At 43.7% G+C, this 14,428-nt stretch overlaps 1 protein-coding gene across 1 annotated transcript; it reads right to left on the reverse strand.

Annotated features, from left to right (window-relative positions):
• Positions 1 to 70: 70 nt before the first annotated feature.
• On the reverse strand, positions 71 to 14,428 carry LOC146710908 (casein kinase I). Its single transcript, XM_085453584.1, has 11 exons — positions 14,201 to 14,428; positions 11,624 to 11,714; positions 11,240 to 11,350; positions 10,891 to 11,039; positions 9,896 to 10,124; positions 4,242 to 4,412; positions 3,914 to 4,062; positions 3,606 to 3,801; positions 3,338 to 3,477; positions 2,420 to 2,487; positions 71 to 2,321 (listed from the first exon to the last, which is right to left on the reverse strand). Exons 2-10 carry the CDS (start codon positions 11,697 to 11,699, stop codon positions 2,455 to 2,457), a joined length of 1,254 nt encoding a protein of 417 aa, XP_085309710.1. The 5' UTR covers positions 11,700 to 11,714; positions 14,201 to 14,428; the 3' UTR covers positions 71 to 2,321; positions 2,420 to 2,454.

Here is a 14,428-nt window from a genome sequence, read left to right on the forward strand (position 1 = left end):
GGCCATTGAACATAACGCAACTTTCTATCCACACCCAGCACCCGATAACAAAATGATGAAAAGTCAGAAATTGTGAGCAACGTTATTAATTTTTATTACTTCATAAAATATACACAAATACTGTAAATAAAGAGTGTTTAAGAACTGTACATGATATCAGTACACAATACATAAAGTGAAATCCCCCCAAATAGGCTCATTCTCCATACCATCCCCAACCCAACAGTTACAATGCCACTGGGTCATGGTGGCCTGTACAAAGGTAATTACACACAGTACACTGCTATTTACAAATCCCTGCAAATTGCATCAGTTAAGCTTTCTTCTTAATGACATCGTCAAGGTTTCTGGAAGTTAAAAAAAAAAAAAAAAAAAATCCAAAAGGTGACATCACACTATTGGCATTTTATTTTTGCAGGATACTGAAAGCCCTAAGTATTGAATAACGATGAAGGTGGACAGGCTTTGAACAACTGAGAAACAAAGGCATTCAAAAAACATAGAAGGTACGTCCAATAAATTACAGGATGATGAGTGACAGTTTAACATAAATACAGTTATTTAAAAAAAACTGCATACAAACTAAGACAAAGGGAATTTATTATTCTTTGCAGGGATTCACTGTATCACGCTTCCTTTCACACATACACAAAATGTTGGATGACCCAGCTGGCACAGCAACAGTAATCCATCCCACAATTTAGCATTTTAAATACCCAAACTTCAAATGCCTATTTCTGTTGTTAGTTTCCATTTTTCTACTTTACACTTTAAAACAAAAATTACCACATTTGGCTTTACATTGAAATAAAAAAATATTTACAGTGGAGTAAACAAACTTGGGTGTGGGAAAAAAAAAAAAAAGTATAGTTATAGTATATTACTGGATGCCCCCCCTCCCAGACCGCACCCTGAAATGTGATCCCAAATGTTGAAGGAGCCTGCCCAGTACCCCCTATTACCTTCAATAATAAAAGAATAAAAAAAGGTCATGTTAAGAACTATCATAAAAATTGCAGCCACTTTTTGTTAGCCAAAGTGGGCAGCTGTGGTCTCTGGTCGAATATAATCAGTTTGCTGAAAATTTCCTGAGGAGCTTCCCTCAAGACTTCAGAGTTCTGTCTTTATTTTTTTTAATTTTTTTTGTCATCTACCGTCATTCTTTACCATTTCCACTAACATTTTTAAAAGAAAAAAAGATTCAAAACAGGCAAGTAAGGGGTGGCGAAGACTTCCATGGCTACGTTTTGAGGGGCAGCAAGTAATCACAAAAGGGATGAAGGACAAGCAATCACCAAATGCTACTTCACCAGAAACATTACAGCAGCTAAAAACATCACTTACTATTCCTTTTTCAAAGTTACTCTTCATTTTGCCTTCTATCACCTGACCTACATGTCTCCATTTATTTATATTTATTTAAGAGGTTATTAAAAACAAACAGTAAAGGGGACCTATTATGCTTCATTTTCTTCCATAGTCTGTATGTAGTTTCCCTGTATAAGTAATCCATGAGCTAAATGTTTTGGCTTCAGACTGCTCTGAATGCCCAATTTCAGACAGTTTCTCTCTAGTCTTGGCTCTTTGTGATGTCATAGAGAGGGCATATCCTAATAAAGTTGTTATATTTGGCAGAAACAGAAAAGTTGACTTAGAGGGGGAAGCCGTTCAGGGAAGAGATGAACAAAGAGGCTGCAAGACCCAGTGTAAGACAAACATGGATTATTATAAACTGTGAATCATGCAAAGCTACTTCTATTAGTAGGCTCAAAGAATTCAAATATGGAGCAGGAAACGAGCATAAGAGGCCCCCTTTAAGAACAGGAGAGTACTCCAATGTCATTATGAAAATCAAAAGATGTTTTTGCTGTGTCTAAATTGAAAAATACATTTTTTGGGGGGAAAATAATGTCAGCTTATAATCAACCTTTGATTAAACACATGCATGTCCCGGATACCCTTCTGCTCCTTTGATGCCAACAGTTCTTCACATTTTTCAGAATGCTGAGGGAATGTTTTGAGGAAGAGGAGGGCAGGTATGAGCAACTGTCAAGGTGCAGCTTTGTCATTTGTATTGTGGTAGTGATAATCCAGGGTTCAGTAAAGAAAGTTCATGTAGAAGGAAGGAAGAAGCAGAAAAAAAAAAGTAAAAATAAAATAAAATTAAAAAAAATTGCTGGATACCTTCGTGTATTTTCCTGGATCCTGAAAGAGTTACAGTCCTTTTCCAAAGACCCATGTGTCCATTTGCAATCATCTTTTCTTAGAACAAAGTAAGAATGAAGGAAAATAAACTGTAGCAACAACTATACCTTGAAGCCCTGAAACAAGAGATGTATTGTCATTAAAGAAGAAATTTACAGATAAATAGCAAATATTTAAAAAAACTAAACAAAACAAAAACCACGCTACACCTCACCTGTCAGTTTTACTTGCATGCAGAGCTGGAAAATTCTATTTTCCCATGTGCTCAAATGGCACGCTGACCTGCAGAGGACAGTACAGATTCAAGATAAAGAGTCAGCAATTACAGCTCTCTTTCTCACACACACACACACACACACACACACACGACAAAATTATCCCACACTGAATCATGTCCTAACCCCATTAGATACAGTTCAAACAACACTGATAACTTTGCAAGCTAATTACAATGTTAATGCTTTCGTATTTTTTTAAAATCTCGTTCTGTCCTTGCTGTTCTTCTTCGTTAGTATTGAGTGCAGTCTTGGCAGACAGTATAGGCGATACTACACCATAGCGTCCTGTAGTGTATTGCAGTTACAAAAACATATATGGGCGAATCGTTGCAGCCCTACATACCATGTATTAATTTATCCTCTCCCAATTACATCAGTCATCTATCTGCCTGTCCTACCCCCAAAGTCTAACCTTCTGTCACCCTTGTATGCCGTTTTTTCTTCTGTTAAGTAGGAGGGGCTAAAATGTCTCTCTCAATGTCGAAGTTTGGCGACTCCAGTTTAGACGAATCAATGCTGTACAAAGTGGCATTATATATATTATTTAAATAATCAGGCCTGAGTCAAAAGCTCAAGCTTCAGACTACTTTAAACACTCTGCTATCTACTCTTAGAGGTTTATGATGCCAGAGCTAAGCCTAAAAGAAGAAATCTTTAACCGAACGGAACTAAAATGGCTAATTACAGACTGTGGATGAACACAGATGTTGCAAAAAGTCCCAGTATAAGAATCAAACAAAGCTACTTTAGTAGGGCTCAAGAATAAAAATGTAGAGGTAAAAAAACAAGCAAAACAAATTATTATCATCACCAGCCTTGTGGGTTACCTGATCAACCCCAGGGCCTTTTCTCACCTGTGACGTAGAAATTCTCGATTGGTCGTGGCGGGCTGTGAGGTCAGAGGATGATACGTTGGCAGGAGCACCACGGTGGAGCCGCATGCTCACCTTCCTCTCTCGCTCTGCACGAGAAATTGCACGTGGTGACGTGTTACCTAAAACACAATAAAAAAAACGCCTAGATTAGATAAAAATATTCAAGAAAAAAGAAAAATACTCCGGTGTCCGTCTTATTCTGTTTCCTCTTTTTTTCTTGTAATGCAGCAGTTGGCTGAAAACTCACCAGACTGCTGGACCCGAGAGGCAGGGTTAGAAATGGCTTGCTCAGGGCCGTTCCTGACTCTGTTGGGAGCTCCAGGATTTGGACCTGGAGGGAGGCCTCGTGATGCAGACCCCCTAGGGACTCCTCCGATCCGCTCATCTCTCTCATCCGCAGTCCTCCTCTCCCTATCCCCATCCTCAGCTGTCCGACTGGCACCCTTTTAGATGAGATAAGCCACATTCAAGCCTAACTACTGACAGGTAGCCGTATTATAATGTGGTGAAAATACAAATCAAAGTTCAAGTTAGAAACTGTAGATATAAACTTACAAATTTGAGCATGTTCCAGTCAAAGACATAATCGTAAGAGAAGCCCTGTCGGTGGAACAGATTCCTGAAGAGCTGTCGAAGGTAGGAGTAGTCTGGTTTGTCATCAAAACGGAGTGAGCGGCAAAAGTTCAGGTATGTGGAGAACTCAGCTGTAAGAGGGTAAATAAAAATAATGAGAGTAGAACAGAAAGTTCACTGTAGCGGTAAACTTTGTGTGATTAGATAATTGTTAGCATTCAATTTCATACTGAGAAAATACAATACAACATCTTAAAATAATTTCAGAGGTATGTGTAGTACGCAGAGGCGCCCTGTGAGCCTCACTTACATGGGTATCCTTTGCAAAGAACTTCAATGGGTGTGGACATTTTCTTCTCGCTGATCCGTTCATATTTCTGTCTCTTTGTGGCAGCCTTGAGGCCCTGCCACGGGAGTGACCCCAGGTTGAAGTACATGAGGACGTAGCCAAGAGACTCCAGGTCATCACGCCTGGACTGCTCTGTAGACAGAACGCATGAGAGAGAGGAAGAAAGATCATTAGTCATCATAACAATCATTACAAAAAGGCCTGTAAATTTGTTTAAAGAGCATCAGAATGAAATTACAAAGCAACGGGAACCCTTCCCCCCTATCCCCACAGTCCCAGATAACTCTTCCTTCTTTACAGCCTGTATATATATCAGATACAGTGATGATAAAACGATGCCGCAGCGAAGAGGCACATCCAAAATTAAATGGCTGAATAAGAGGGACTTTTCACTAAACAAAAAACAGAGCTAGAGTCAGTAAATTTCTACACAGAAGAAATATTAAGCACAAGGAAGAACTTCAAACAACATAAATTTTTTTTGGGTGCTTTAACTCAATCATGTTACGATTTGGTGAAAGGGAAAAGATCATAGTAATTTGTAAGATTCCAAGTATTCCACAAATCCAGGTATGTGCTAGAGGGTTTAAAAAGAGATGAGTGCCATAGAGTGGCTCTAAAGAATCACATTTAAAGTAATGTTTAGATGAAATCTCTACATCTGCTGTGGAGCTGATGAGATTTCTTTGAGTCACAAGTCTAAGGCTACTGAGACCACATCTTCATTAACACAGTCACACCAGTTCAATGAAATGTAAACCTTATGACAGAGAGAGTGCACTTGCTGTCAGCTCCACTGTGGAGCCTGCCCACCTGCCTGCTGTGAGCTCTGTGGTCAGATGGAGGACGGACACACACACACACACACACACACACACACACACACACACACACACACACACACACACACACACACACAGTTGTTGGTTCGTTAGCCGGCCACGGAGAAGAGCATTGAATGAGCTGAAGTGAAACAGATGAAGAAAAAGAAAAAAAAAAAATACTAAAGTGTGGACAGAGGACTCTTAAAGATTTTTTACTTTTTTTTTTTTTTGCACCATTTTCCCGTTCCTGATCAACTCCACTGTCGCACCCCACTATACTCCTGCCCACTTGTCAACCAATCAACATTCGGTAGTCGCATACATCATCTGCTTTAAATGGCACGCAGTTAGGATCTTGGAGTGGTGCATGGCCGCACATCTCACATGGGTGAGAACCTCTCTCCCTTCTGTCTGACCAAAAAGTGTACGCAGATGAATATATTTACAAGGATAAACCCGTTTTAAGGTATATCGTCTCCATTGGTCATGATCACACAATTATTTCTATTTGCCCTCCATTAGGGTACAGGAAGCTGTTGAACAATAGGTATCGCCACGATAGCACCAGATAGCTGGATAGCATAAAAATGGCCTGTATTTATATAGCGCTTTACTAGTCCCCAAGGACCCAAAGCGCTTTGCACATCCAGTCATCCACCCATTCACACACACTGGTGATGGCAAGCTACATTGTAGCCACAGCCACCCTGGGGCGCACTGACAGAGGCGAGGCTGCCGGACACTGGCGCCACCGGGCCCTCTGACCACCACCAGTAGGCAACGGGTGAAGTGTCTTGCCCAAGGACACAACGACTGAGACTGTCCAAGCCGGGGCTCGAACCGGCAACCTTCCGATTACAAGGTGAACTCCCAACTCTTGAGCCACGATCGCCCCGTAGCATAAGGGAGAAGTTGTTAAACTGCAAACAAGGACTTTGTTGAAAACTTTTTACAATGAACACTGTCCAAAGTCTCAAGTTTTCAAACTATTGCACAGCTCCTGTGTATCTATGCATCTCTGAGCTTCTGTACTTGAGTATCATTAAAATAGTAGTGAAAATCAACATGATCATACTACAGCGGCTGCAGTGCAACATGCTAGGTTACAAAATCAGAATCAGAATACTTTATTGATCCCTGGGGGAAATTATTTTTTGTTACAGTGCTCCATTTTAAACCAACATTAAGACAAGACGGACAATACACTAACTAAGAATAGTACAATATATACATATATATACATACATACATAAGTCACTCATAAATAAATAGTTGGAAAAGAAACATGTGTAGTTGTAGCAGCAAACAGTGTGTTAAGTGGATGCGTTGTACAGGGAGATGGCCACAGGCAGGAATGATTTCCTGTGTCGTTCAGTGGTGCTTTTCGGTAATCTCAGTCTCTCACTGAACGTGCTCCTGTGACTGACCAGCATGTCATGGAGTGGGTGGGAGGTGTTATCCAACATTGTCTTTATCTTGGACAGCATCCGCCTCTCCGACACCACCTTGAGGGAGTCCAGCTCCATCCCCACAACATTGCTGGCCTTACGGATTAGTTTATTAAGTCTGTTGGCATCTGCGACCCTCAGCCTGCTCCCCCAGCATGCAACAGCATAGAGGATCGCACTGGCCACAACAGACTCATAGAAAATCCTCAGCATTTTCTGGCAGATGTTGAAGGACCTCAGTCGCCTCAAAAAATAGAGACGACTCTGGCCCTTCCTGTAAAGTGCTGTGGTGTTTTTAGCCCAGTCCAGTTTATTGTCAATGTGTACTCCAAGGTATTTATAGTCCTCCACAATGTCAACACTGACCCCCTGAATTGAAACAGGGGTCAAGTGTTTCCTGGTCTTCCTGAAGTCCACGATCAGTTCCTTGGTCTTTGCCACGTTGAGCTGCAGATGATTCTGCTCACACCACGTGACAAAGGAGTCGACCACAGCCCGGTACTCTGTCTCATCATCCCTGCTGATGCATCCAACCACCGCAGAGTCATCAGAAAACTTCTGAAGATGGCAGGTCTCTGTGCAGTGGCTGAAGTCTGTGGTGTAGAGGGTGAAGAGGAAGGGGGAGAGGACAGTCCCCTGTGGTGCCCCTGTGTTGCTGATCACCTTGTCAGACACACACTGTGGGAGACGTACATATTGTGGTCTTCCTGTCAGGTAATCAACAATCCAGGACACCAGAGAAGCATCCACCTGCATCGCTGCTAACTTATCACCCAGGAGGGTCGGCCTGATGGTGTTGAAAGCACTGGAAAAGTCAAAAAACATGACCCTCACAGTGCTCGCTGGCTGGTCCAGATGGGTGTAGACACGATTGAGCAGGTAGATGATGGCGTCCTCTGTTCCGAGACGAGGCTGGTAAGCTAACTGAAGGGGATCCAGGTGTGGTCTTACTATGGGTCGCAGCTGGTCCAGGATGAGCCTTTCCAGGGTCTTCATGATGTGGGAGGTCAATGCCACGGGCCTGTAATCCTGGGGGCCACTGGGACGAGGCGTCTTTGGTACAGGGACGAGGCATGATGTCTTCCACATCACCGGGACCCTCTGCAGACTCAGACTCAGCATAAACAGTTTATGAAAGACTCCACACAGCTGGGGGGCACAGGTCTTGAGGACAAGGGGACTCACTCCGTCTGGTCCAGCAGACTTGCCTGAGTGAAGTCTCCTCATTTGCATCTCAACCTGGTATTGAGTGAAGGTGATGGGTGGGGGAGGGGTGTCAGGAATCTCACAGGAGGCAACATGTGAAGAGAGAGGCTGGCACAGTGGTGTGGCTCTGGATTCCAGGCTGACTGCAGGTGAGGTTGTGGGGGTAGGAGCAGACACTGTGGTGTCGAATCTATTGAAAAACAGATTCAACTCGTCGGCTCTATTCTCACCTCCCTCAGTTCCCCTGCTGTTGGTTGGCCTGAATCCAGTGATGGTCTTCATGCCCCTCCACACCTCTCTCATGCTGTTCTGCTGGAGTTTCCACTCCAGCTTCCTCCTGTAATTGTCCTTAGCCTCTCTGATCTTGTCCTTTAGTAACACCTGGACCTTCCTCACCTCCTCTTTGTTGCCCCCTCTGAAAGCCCTCTTCTTGTTGTTGAGGAGGGCTTTGATGTCCTTAGTCACCCACGGCTTGTTATTTGGGTAACAATGAACAGTCTGAGCTGGAACAATGGAGTCGGTGCAGAAAGTTATGTAGTCTGTGATACACTCAGTAAGCCCATTGATGTCCTCGGCGTGAGGCTCACAGAGTGTTTCCCAGTCGGTCACCTCGAAACAGCCCTGTAGTTCTGCTAAGGCCTCCTCTGACCACCTCCTGACAGTCCTGGTGGTCACAGGTTCCCTCCTCACAATTGGCACATAGCGGGGGGTGAGGTGAATCAGGTTATGATCTGACCTACCAAGTGGGGGGAGGGAGGAGGAGCTGTATGCATCCTTGACGTTAGCATACAGTAAGTCTAAAGTTTTCTCTCCCCTGGTGGGACAGTCCACATATTGTTTGAATGTTGGTAGTGTATTGTCCAGTGATACATGGTTGAAGTCACCCGAGATCACAATAAAGGCACTCGGGTGCTGAGTCTGTAGCCGAGCTATGGCAGAGTGGATAGTGTCACATGCAGCTGTGGGGTTAGCAGAGGGGGGTACATAAACAGCCACCAAGATGACGTGAGAGAATTCCCTGGGTAAATAATACGGCCTGAGTCCAACAGCACACAGTTCAGTGTCCGGGCAACAAATCCTTTCTTTGATTGTTATGTTGGCAGGGTTACACCACCGGTTGTTAACTAAAACAGCAAGCCCACCTCCTTTCCGCTTACCGCTAGCGATGCTGTCCCTGTCCGCCCGAACAGTGTGGAAGCCTTCCACGGAAGCATTCTCATCGGGAATGTCCTGGTGCATCCATGATTCGGTGAAACACATCAGGCTACACTCTCGGTATTCCCTCTGACTCCGTACCAGTGCTGAGAGCTCGTCGATTTTAATTGCCAACGATCGCACATTACCCATCACGATAGACGGCAGACACGGTTTAAACCTCCTCCTCGCTTCGAGCCTCCGCTGTCTCACCGTCACCTTTTTTCTTCTCTTCTGTCCTTGACCTCTGCATCCCCGATGTGTTTTCCTCCAAATTTCAGCTGGTACTTCTGCGGGCCTGGCCAGCGAACCGGCCGGCATCAGGGCGATCAGCTGATCTCTGGAGTAAACAGTCCGTGCGTGTAGGAGATGTGCCGCGGTCCCGTTCCTTGATAAAAGTAACAGTTCCACGGCCACCAGAAGAACAAAAACTCTCTCAATCCACATGATTGAGTAAGAGATAGAAAACGGAGGAAAATACAAGTCAGGAAAAAAAAGCTAAACTAAGAGAAAAGCAGGAGCGACTGTAACAGGCTGCACGCTGGTTGGCGCATGCGCACTAAGTACTCGAGAGGTGCACGACCACAAACACTGTGGGGCCACAGCGAGCATAAGAACAACATTACAGAGAGACTGTATCAGTTTAAATCATATAACTGATTATTTTAAAAGGAAAGATCTGGTGCATCAGAAAATCTCTGAACTTGAACTAACATGGCACCTTAATACAGTTCTTTCTGCTTAAGGGAAGCTCTCTCTACTATATCAGTAAGAAACATTAATCACAATACAGAGCTGTAAGATAAATGCTTCAGATTATGTCTAAATAACTCAATAACAGCAGTACTCTGCAAAATTTAACACCATGGTTTCATATCCAACACACCAAAGCCTTCATTAAAATGCAGGCAAATTAGGCTCACGTGTCTCCTCCAAGTCTTACCGATCCCAAGATGTGTGTTGATGGAGGCATAGCGCGCTGTGCCCGTCAGGTTCTTGTTCTCCCGGTAAGGAATGTGCTGGTGTGTGCGGGCATCACGGTACTTCTTGGCCAGCCCAAAGTCAATGATGTACACCAAGTTGCCTTTCTTGCCGAGTCCCATCAGGAAGTTGTCAGGCTTTACATCTCGATGGATGAAGTTCTTGGAATGGATGTACTCAATGCGACTTATCTGGAGAGGAAAGGTGGGAGAGTGGTGAAACAATGTTAGCAGCACAAAAAGCCTCTAGGTAAAAACAAAGGTTACAATGGGACATGACAAGTCATCTTATATTTTACATCCCATGAGTTCAGCACTGCCCCTGTGGAGTTTCCCCGACTCAGAAAAACAGTTATTGTCACATGACCATTTCTTTTCTGAGTATATACTATCAAAACACTATATAAATATGCAAAAACAAAAAGTTCTGGAATCCAAAAATTTCACAATTTGTGGTTGTTATGAATGTGTCATAACAACCAGCGTGAGACTGCATATCACCTTCCGGCTGTCCTTTACACTTTATGACTTCCTGCCCAGCATATGCAATTAATATCTATTAACTGAAGCTACTGGTGTAAATGATCTCCACAACAGACTGAGCGTCACCACTTCCTGTGGAGTTTGTTTTTTGTTTTTTTAAAATCCCTGCAACCAGCAATGAAAGCTATGTAGACAAAATGTGTTCTCATCCCATCTAAAAAGCCAGCCATACCCTTAGTGCCCTCAATACATCTTGGCTTTCTCATTCCATTGATATGAAAACAAGGCAAAATGTGCCAGAGGATGTATAAAGAGAAGCTTCAGCTGGAACAAAAGGTGAGATCAGTTGTGCTTGAGAGAGAGCCACCAATAAAATCTAACATCTAGGCCAGCAAAGTCTACAAAAAGGCCAATATTACAAAACACACATATCACAAAATTATCCCTGACTTTAACTGAAAGGTTCGTAGCATACCATCTGGTCAGCCAAAAGCAGGACAGTCTTTAGGCTGAATTTGCGGGAGCAAAAATTGAAGAGGTCCTCCAGACTAGGGCCGAGCAGCTCCATCACCATCACATTGTAGTCTCCCTCTGCGCCACACCACTTTATAGATGGAATGCCCACTAGTGAAGACACATCAAATCAGAACAAAGCCCCCGAATCGTGGCGCACACACTGCTGGTTGGACATTTATCGTCATCTTCACTTTACACATTTAGCAGATTTCATAGGATTTGCATCTCCTATGCCGTCTTGGCCAATAAATTCAAGAAGGAATGTGTTGAAAAATCTTGACAAGCATGTCCAAGCTCTAATTTCTTACCTCCTCCTTGCATCATCTTGTAGAACTTGCTTTCAATGTGCAGCTGTGGGTGTTTGGTCTTCACACATTCCAGCTTGATGGCTACCTCCTCACCAGTGGCGATGTTGGCACCTGAAGAGACACGTGCAGAAATACCCACAGCAGTCAAGACAATTGCACCTTTGCATGTACGAGGACCAAAGACGAATGAGCATAAAGGAAAATCTGAGTTCAGTCCCCGGAAAAAGGAGGAAAAAAAAAAGAAAAAAAAGGAATGGCACAGTTTGAAAAGAGAGGCTCTCCACACACTAATGTGGAAAGAACCTCACCGGGCAGAAAGCTGGGTAAAGCGTTTAAGAACTGAAGAAAAAAAAAAGAAAAAAGAAAGTGGATGCTTCAACTTACCGAGGTAAATGTCTCCAAAAGAACCACTCCCTATCTTTCGCCCGAGCCGGTACTTGTTCCCAACTCTCAGCTCCATGCTTCCAACTTGTCACTGTCACAGTGGGAAAACACAGATATTAAAATAAAGCAACAAACATACAAACTGAGCATCATCGCTCCTCTTTCACCACTTCAGCTATAACCATGACCATTTCCTGAACTTTCCCCTAAAGGCAGAAAGAGGGAATTTATCCTCAAGGGTCAGTCAACTGCTCACATGATGTGTACCGATCCCTCAGCACTCAAGTGTTCACATGTTTTTGAGACAGAATGTGGCCCAAACAGGGCCACTTGATCAGCAAACAGCTGTCTGGTGCCCAGAAATACAAGATCAGATTTGTAGGGCAGCTAGGGGTGAGAGAGAGGTGGCTGCAGTGAGATCAGCAAAAACATGGAAGGGAGGAGAAAGAAAAACAGGAAAAAAAAAAAAAAAAAAAAGAGAGAGAGAGGCCATGCACAAATGCCAGTTTCCACTTGGAAGTGGAGTGAACCAGAATCAACGGACTTGGCACACACGAGGAAATGAAACAGCTTTTTTGGGGGGGGTTTTGTGTGCATGTGTGTCGAGCTGATTTGCACGTGATGCCGGAGCAGGATCATCACTTATTTAGTGCTCGCTCCACCACGCCACATTGTGCAGCCATTGCAAAAGCAAGACTAAGCTCTCTGCCGTTCTGCGCTGGCACTGCCAAGCGAGTGAAGGCATGAGCAGCCAGCCACTGACTGGCTTTATCTATGTCAAGGCCCTCACACAATTCTGTGTGATGAACTCCACAAAGCGCTGCACAGACTTTATCAGCATGGACATTTCTACTGTCGCCACCCTTTAACACTACTGCAACAAAACATCATATTACACTGACGCTCGTTTATAAAATGCTGTCGCTTTCGAGTTTCAACCCTCAACTTTCCAACCGAACGTTTGCAAAGCACAGAACGCCCTGCATCTTCTTCACCAATCCCTGTGTTGCATCTGCCAACTCAAGAACCTTTATAAAATCCCAACTTTAAATGACTCCACATATTAGTTTTGCTGGAACGCAGACACAAGCTCTAAAAAACACCCAGGAATCACCATCATGGATCAACTGAACCTTGCTTTTCATCAGCAGCAACTGCATCACAAAGGCCGTACATATCCTGATGAACTCTACCTGATGAGGACAGCCTGCTAGGAGATGTGATAGAGGCAGATGGATCTGGGTCATTAAAGAGTGAGAGTTCATGTCTCATGTGCTGCAGCCAGGTCTCCCGATTTAGGGAGGAACACTAACACAAGGTTACATCTAAAGGGTACAACGAAAGTGCCAATGGTTAATTACTTCATATAGGAACAGTGGCACAAGACGCTAAATATAAGACTCTACCCATATTATTTGAGATATTTTCTCATGAGCTACTAAAAGACTAAGACAGACTTTAGTACAGCAAATGCAGTTATTGCAGTAACGTGACGAGTCTGTGATTTGAGGTTTCAAAGGTGCCTTGTGTGAAGTGAAGCAAGTGGAATTAGCCTGTCACACTGCACTGGAAAAAACACCATGTGCTATTACGGTAGTAATCGTCTACACGAGAGTGGATTGGTTAAGATGGTACAGTACACATCTGCTGGTTGGGGGGAGTCTTAGTGGTGACTGCTGAGACAGGATGTCCTGAGGATGTTGTACACTGTGGTTGAAAAATCACACACACAGACAATATATCACTAAAATGACCTCAATCTGAAGTTAAATTATCGTGCGTTTTCCGTACATGTAATCGTTTAGATGGATGTTTAAAAAAGTGCTATACTTGGAAATGATTATCGCTCTTTTAAAACAAACAAAACAAGTACTGTAACAGAGCCAAAAGATTTCACAATCACACGAAGAACAGAGCTAACGTTATGCCTCTCGCACACGGACAGCTGTCACTACTACACAAACAACTCGCGTGTTACAGACTCCACGCTGAATGCGTGTGTTAATATCGCCTAAAGTTGCAACAAAAATGTATGTTGTTGTTGTTGTTGTTTTTTTTATAACGGCAACGCTACATTTCTCTTTCCTGTTTGCAATTTGACAAGTAGCAAGCCAGTGGCGAATAGGCAAGAGCAACAAATCTGCCGTAGTTTCAGTTACGTTTTTTTTAAATTGCTAAGATTTACTGAGTATTTACTGAGTGTTTATTGAGTGTTTCTGTATAATTTGAGGACGTTTCGAGTAACGTTAGTGAAAAACATCAGCGCTAGGCTGCTACGTTAGTTAAGAGTTAGCTGCTAAGAGTAAGCTAGGATAAATACGTAAACGGAACCGTGATACGCGTAGCCCCGTTAATACTGTAAAAAATAAAATAAAGAAAGCTAATAATATTTAATATTATACTTCGTCACATTTTATATTATAACCGCACCCATGTATGTCACTGGACAAGCCTGTGCAGATCCCTACTACGCGCCCCCTCCCCCTCTCTTGGAAGCCGTGAATAGGAGCGTCTGATTCGGCCGAATCTGGCCCCTTTTCCCCCTTGGTTTCTCCGGTTCCCTGACCCAGCACTCACCCGATATTAGGTTCGTCCGAGAGCTGGGTTGGTGAAGGTTCTGATCCGATGGTTGTCAGTCGGACAAGAGCCCGGGTAGTGGAGGATGGAAGCGGATTCTGGTGGCTCTCATACCCCCAGCTCTTAGCTCAGTCGTCGACTGCACTCCCTGTTAATAGTCCCTGAGATGCTCCGGCAGTACGACGGCCGTTCTCCGCTCGAGTCTGTCTCCCCCTCTCGTTACTTAAC

The sequence above is a fragment of the Copadichromis virginalis genome, linkage group LG4 (assembly GCF_057382275.1).
Source record: "Copadichromis virginalis isolate Kocher_CV1m ecotype Utaka linkage group LG4, C_Virginalis_male_GT1.1, whole genome shotgun sequence".
In the NCBI taxonomy this organism is placed as follows: domain Eukaryota; kingdom Metazoa; phylum Chordata; class Actinopteri; order Cichliformes; family Cichlidae; genus Copadichromis; species Copadichromis virginalis.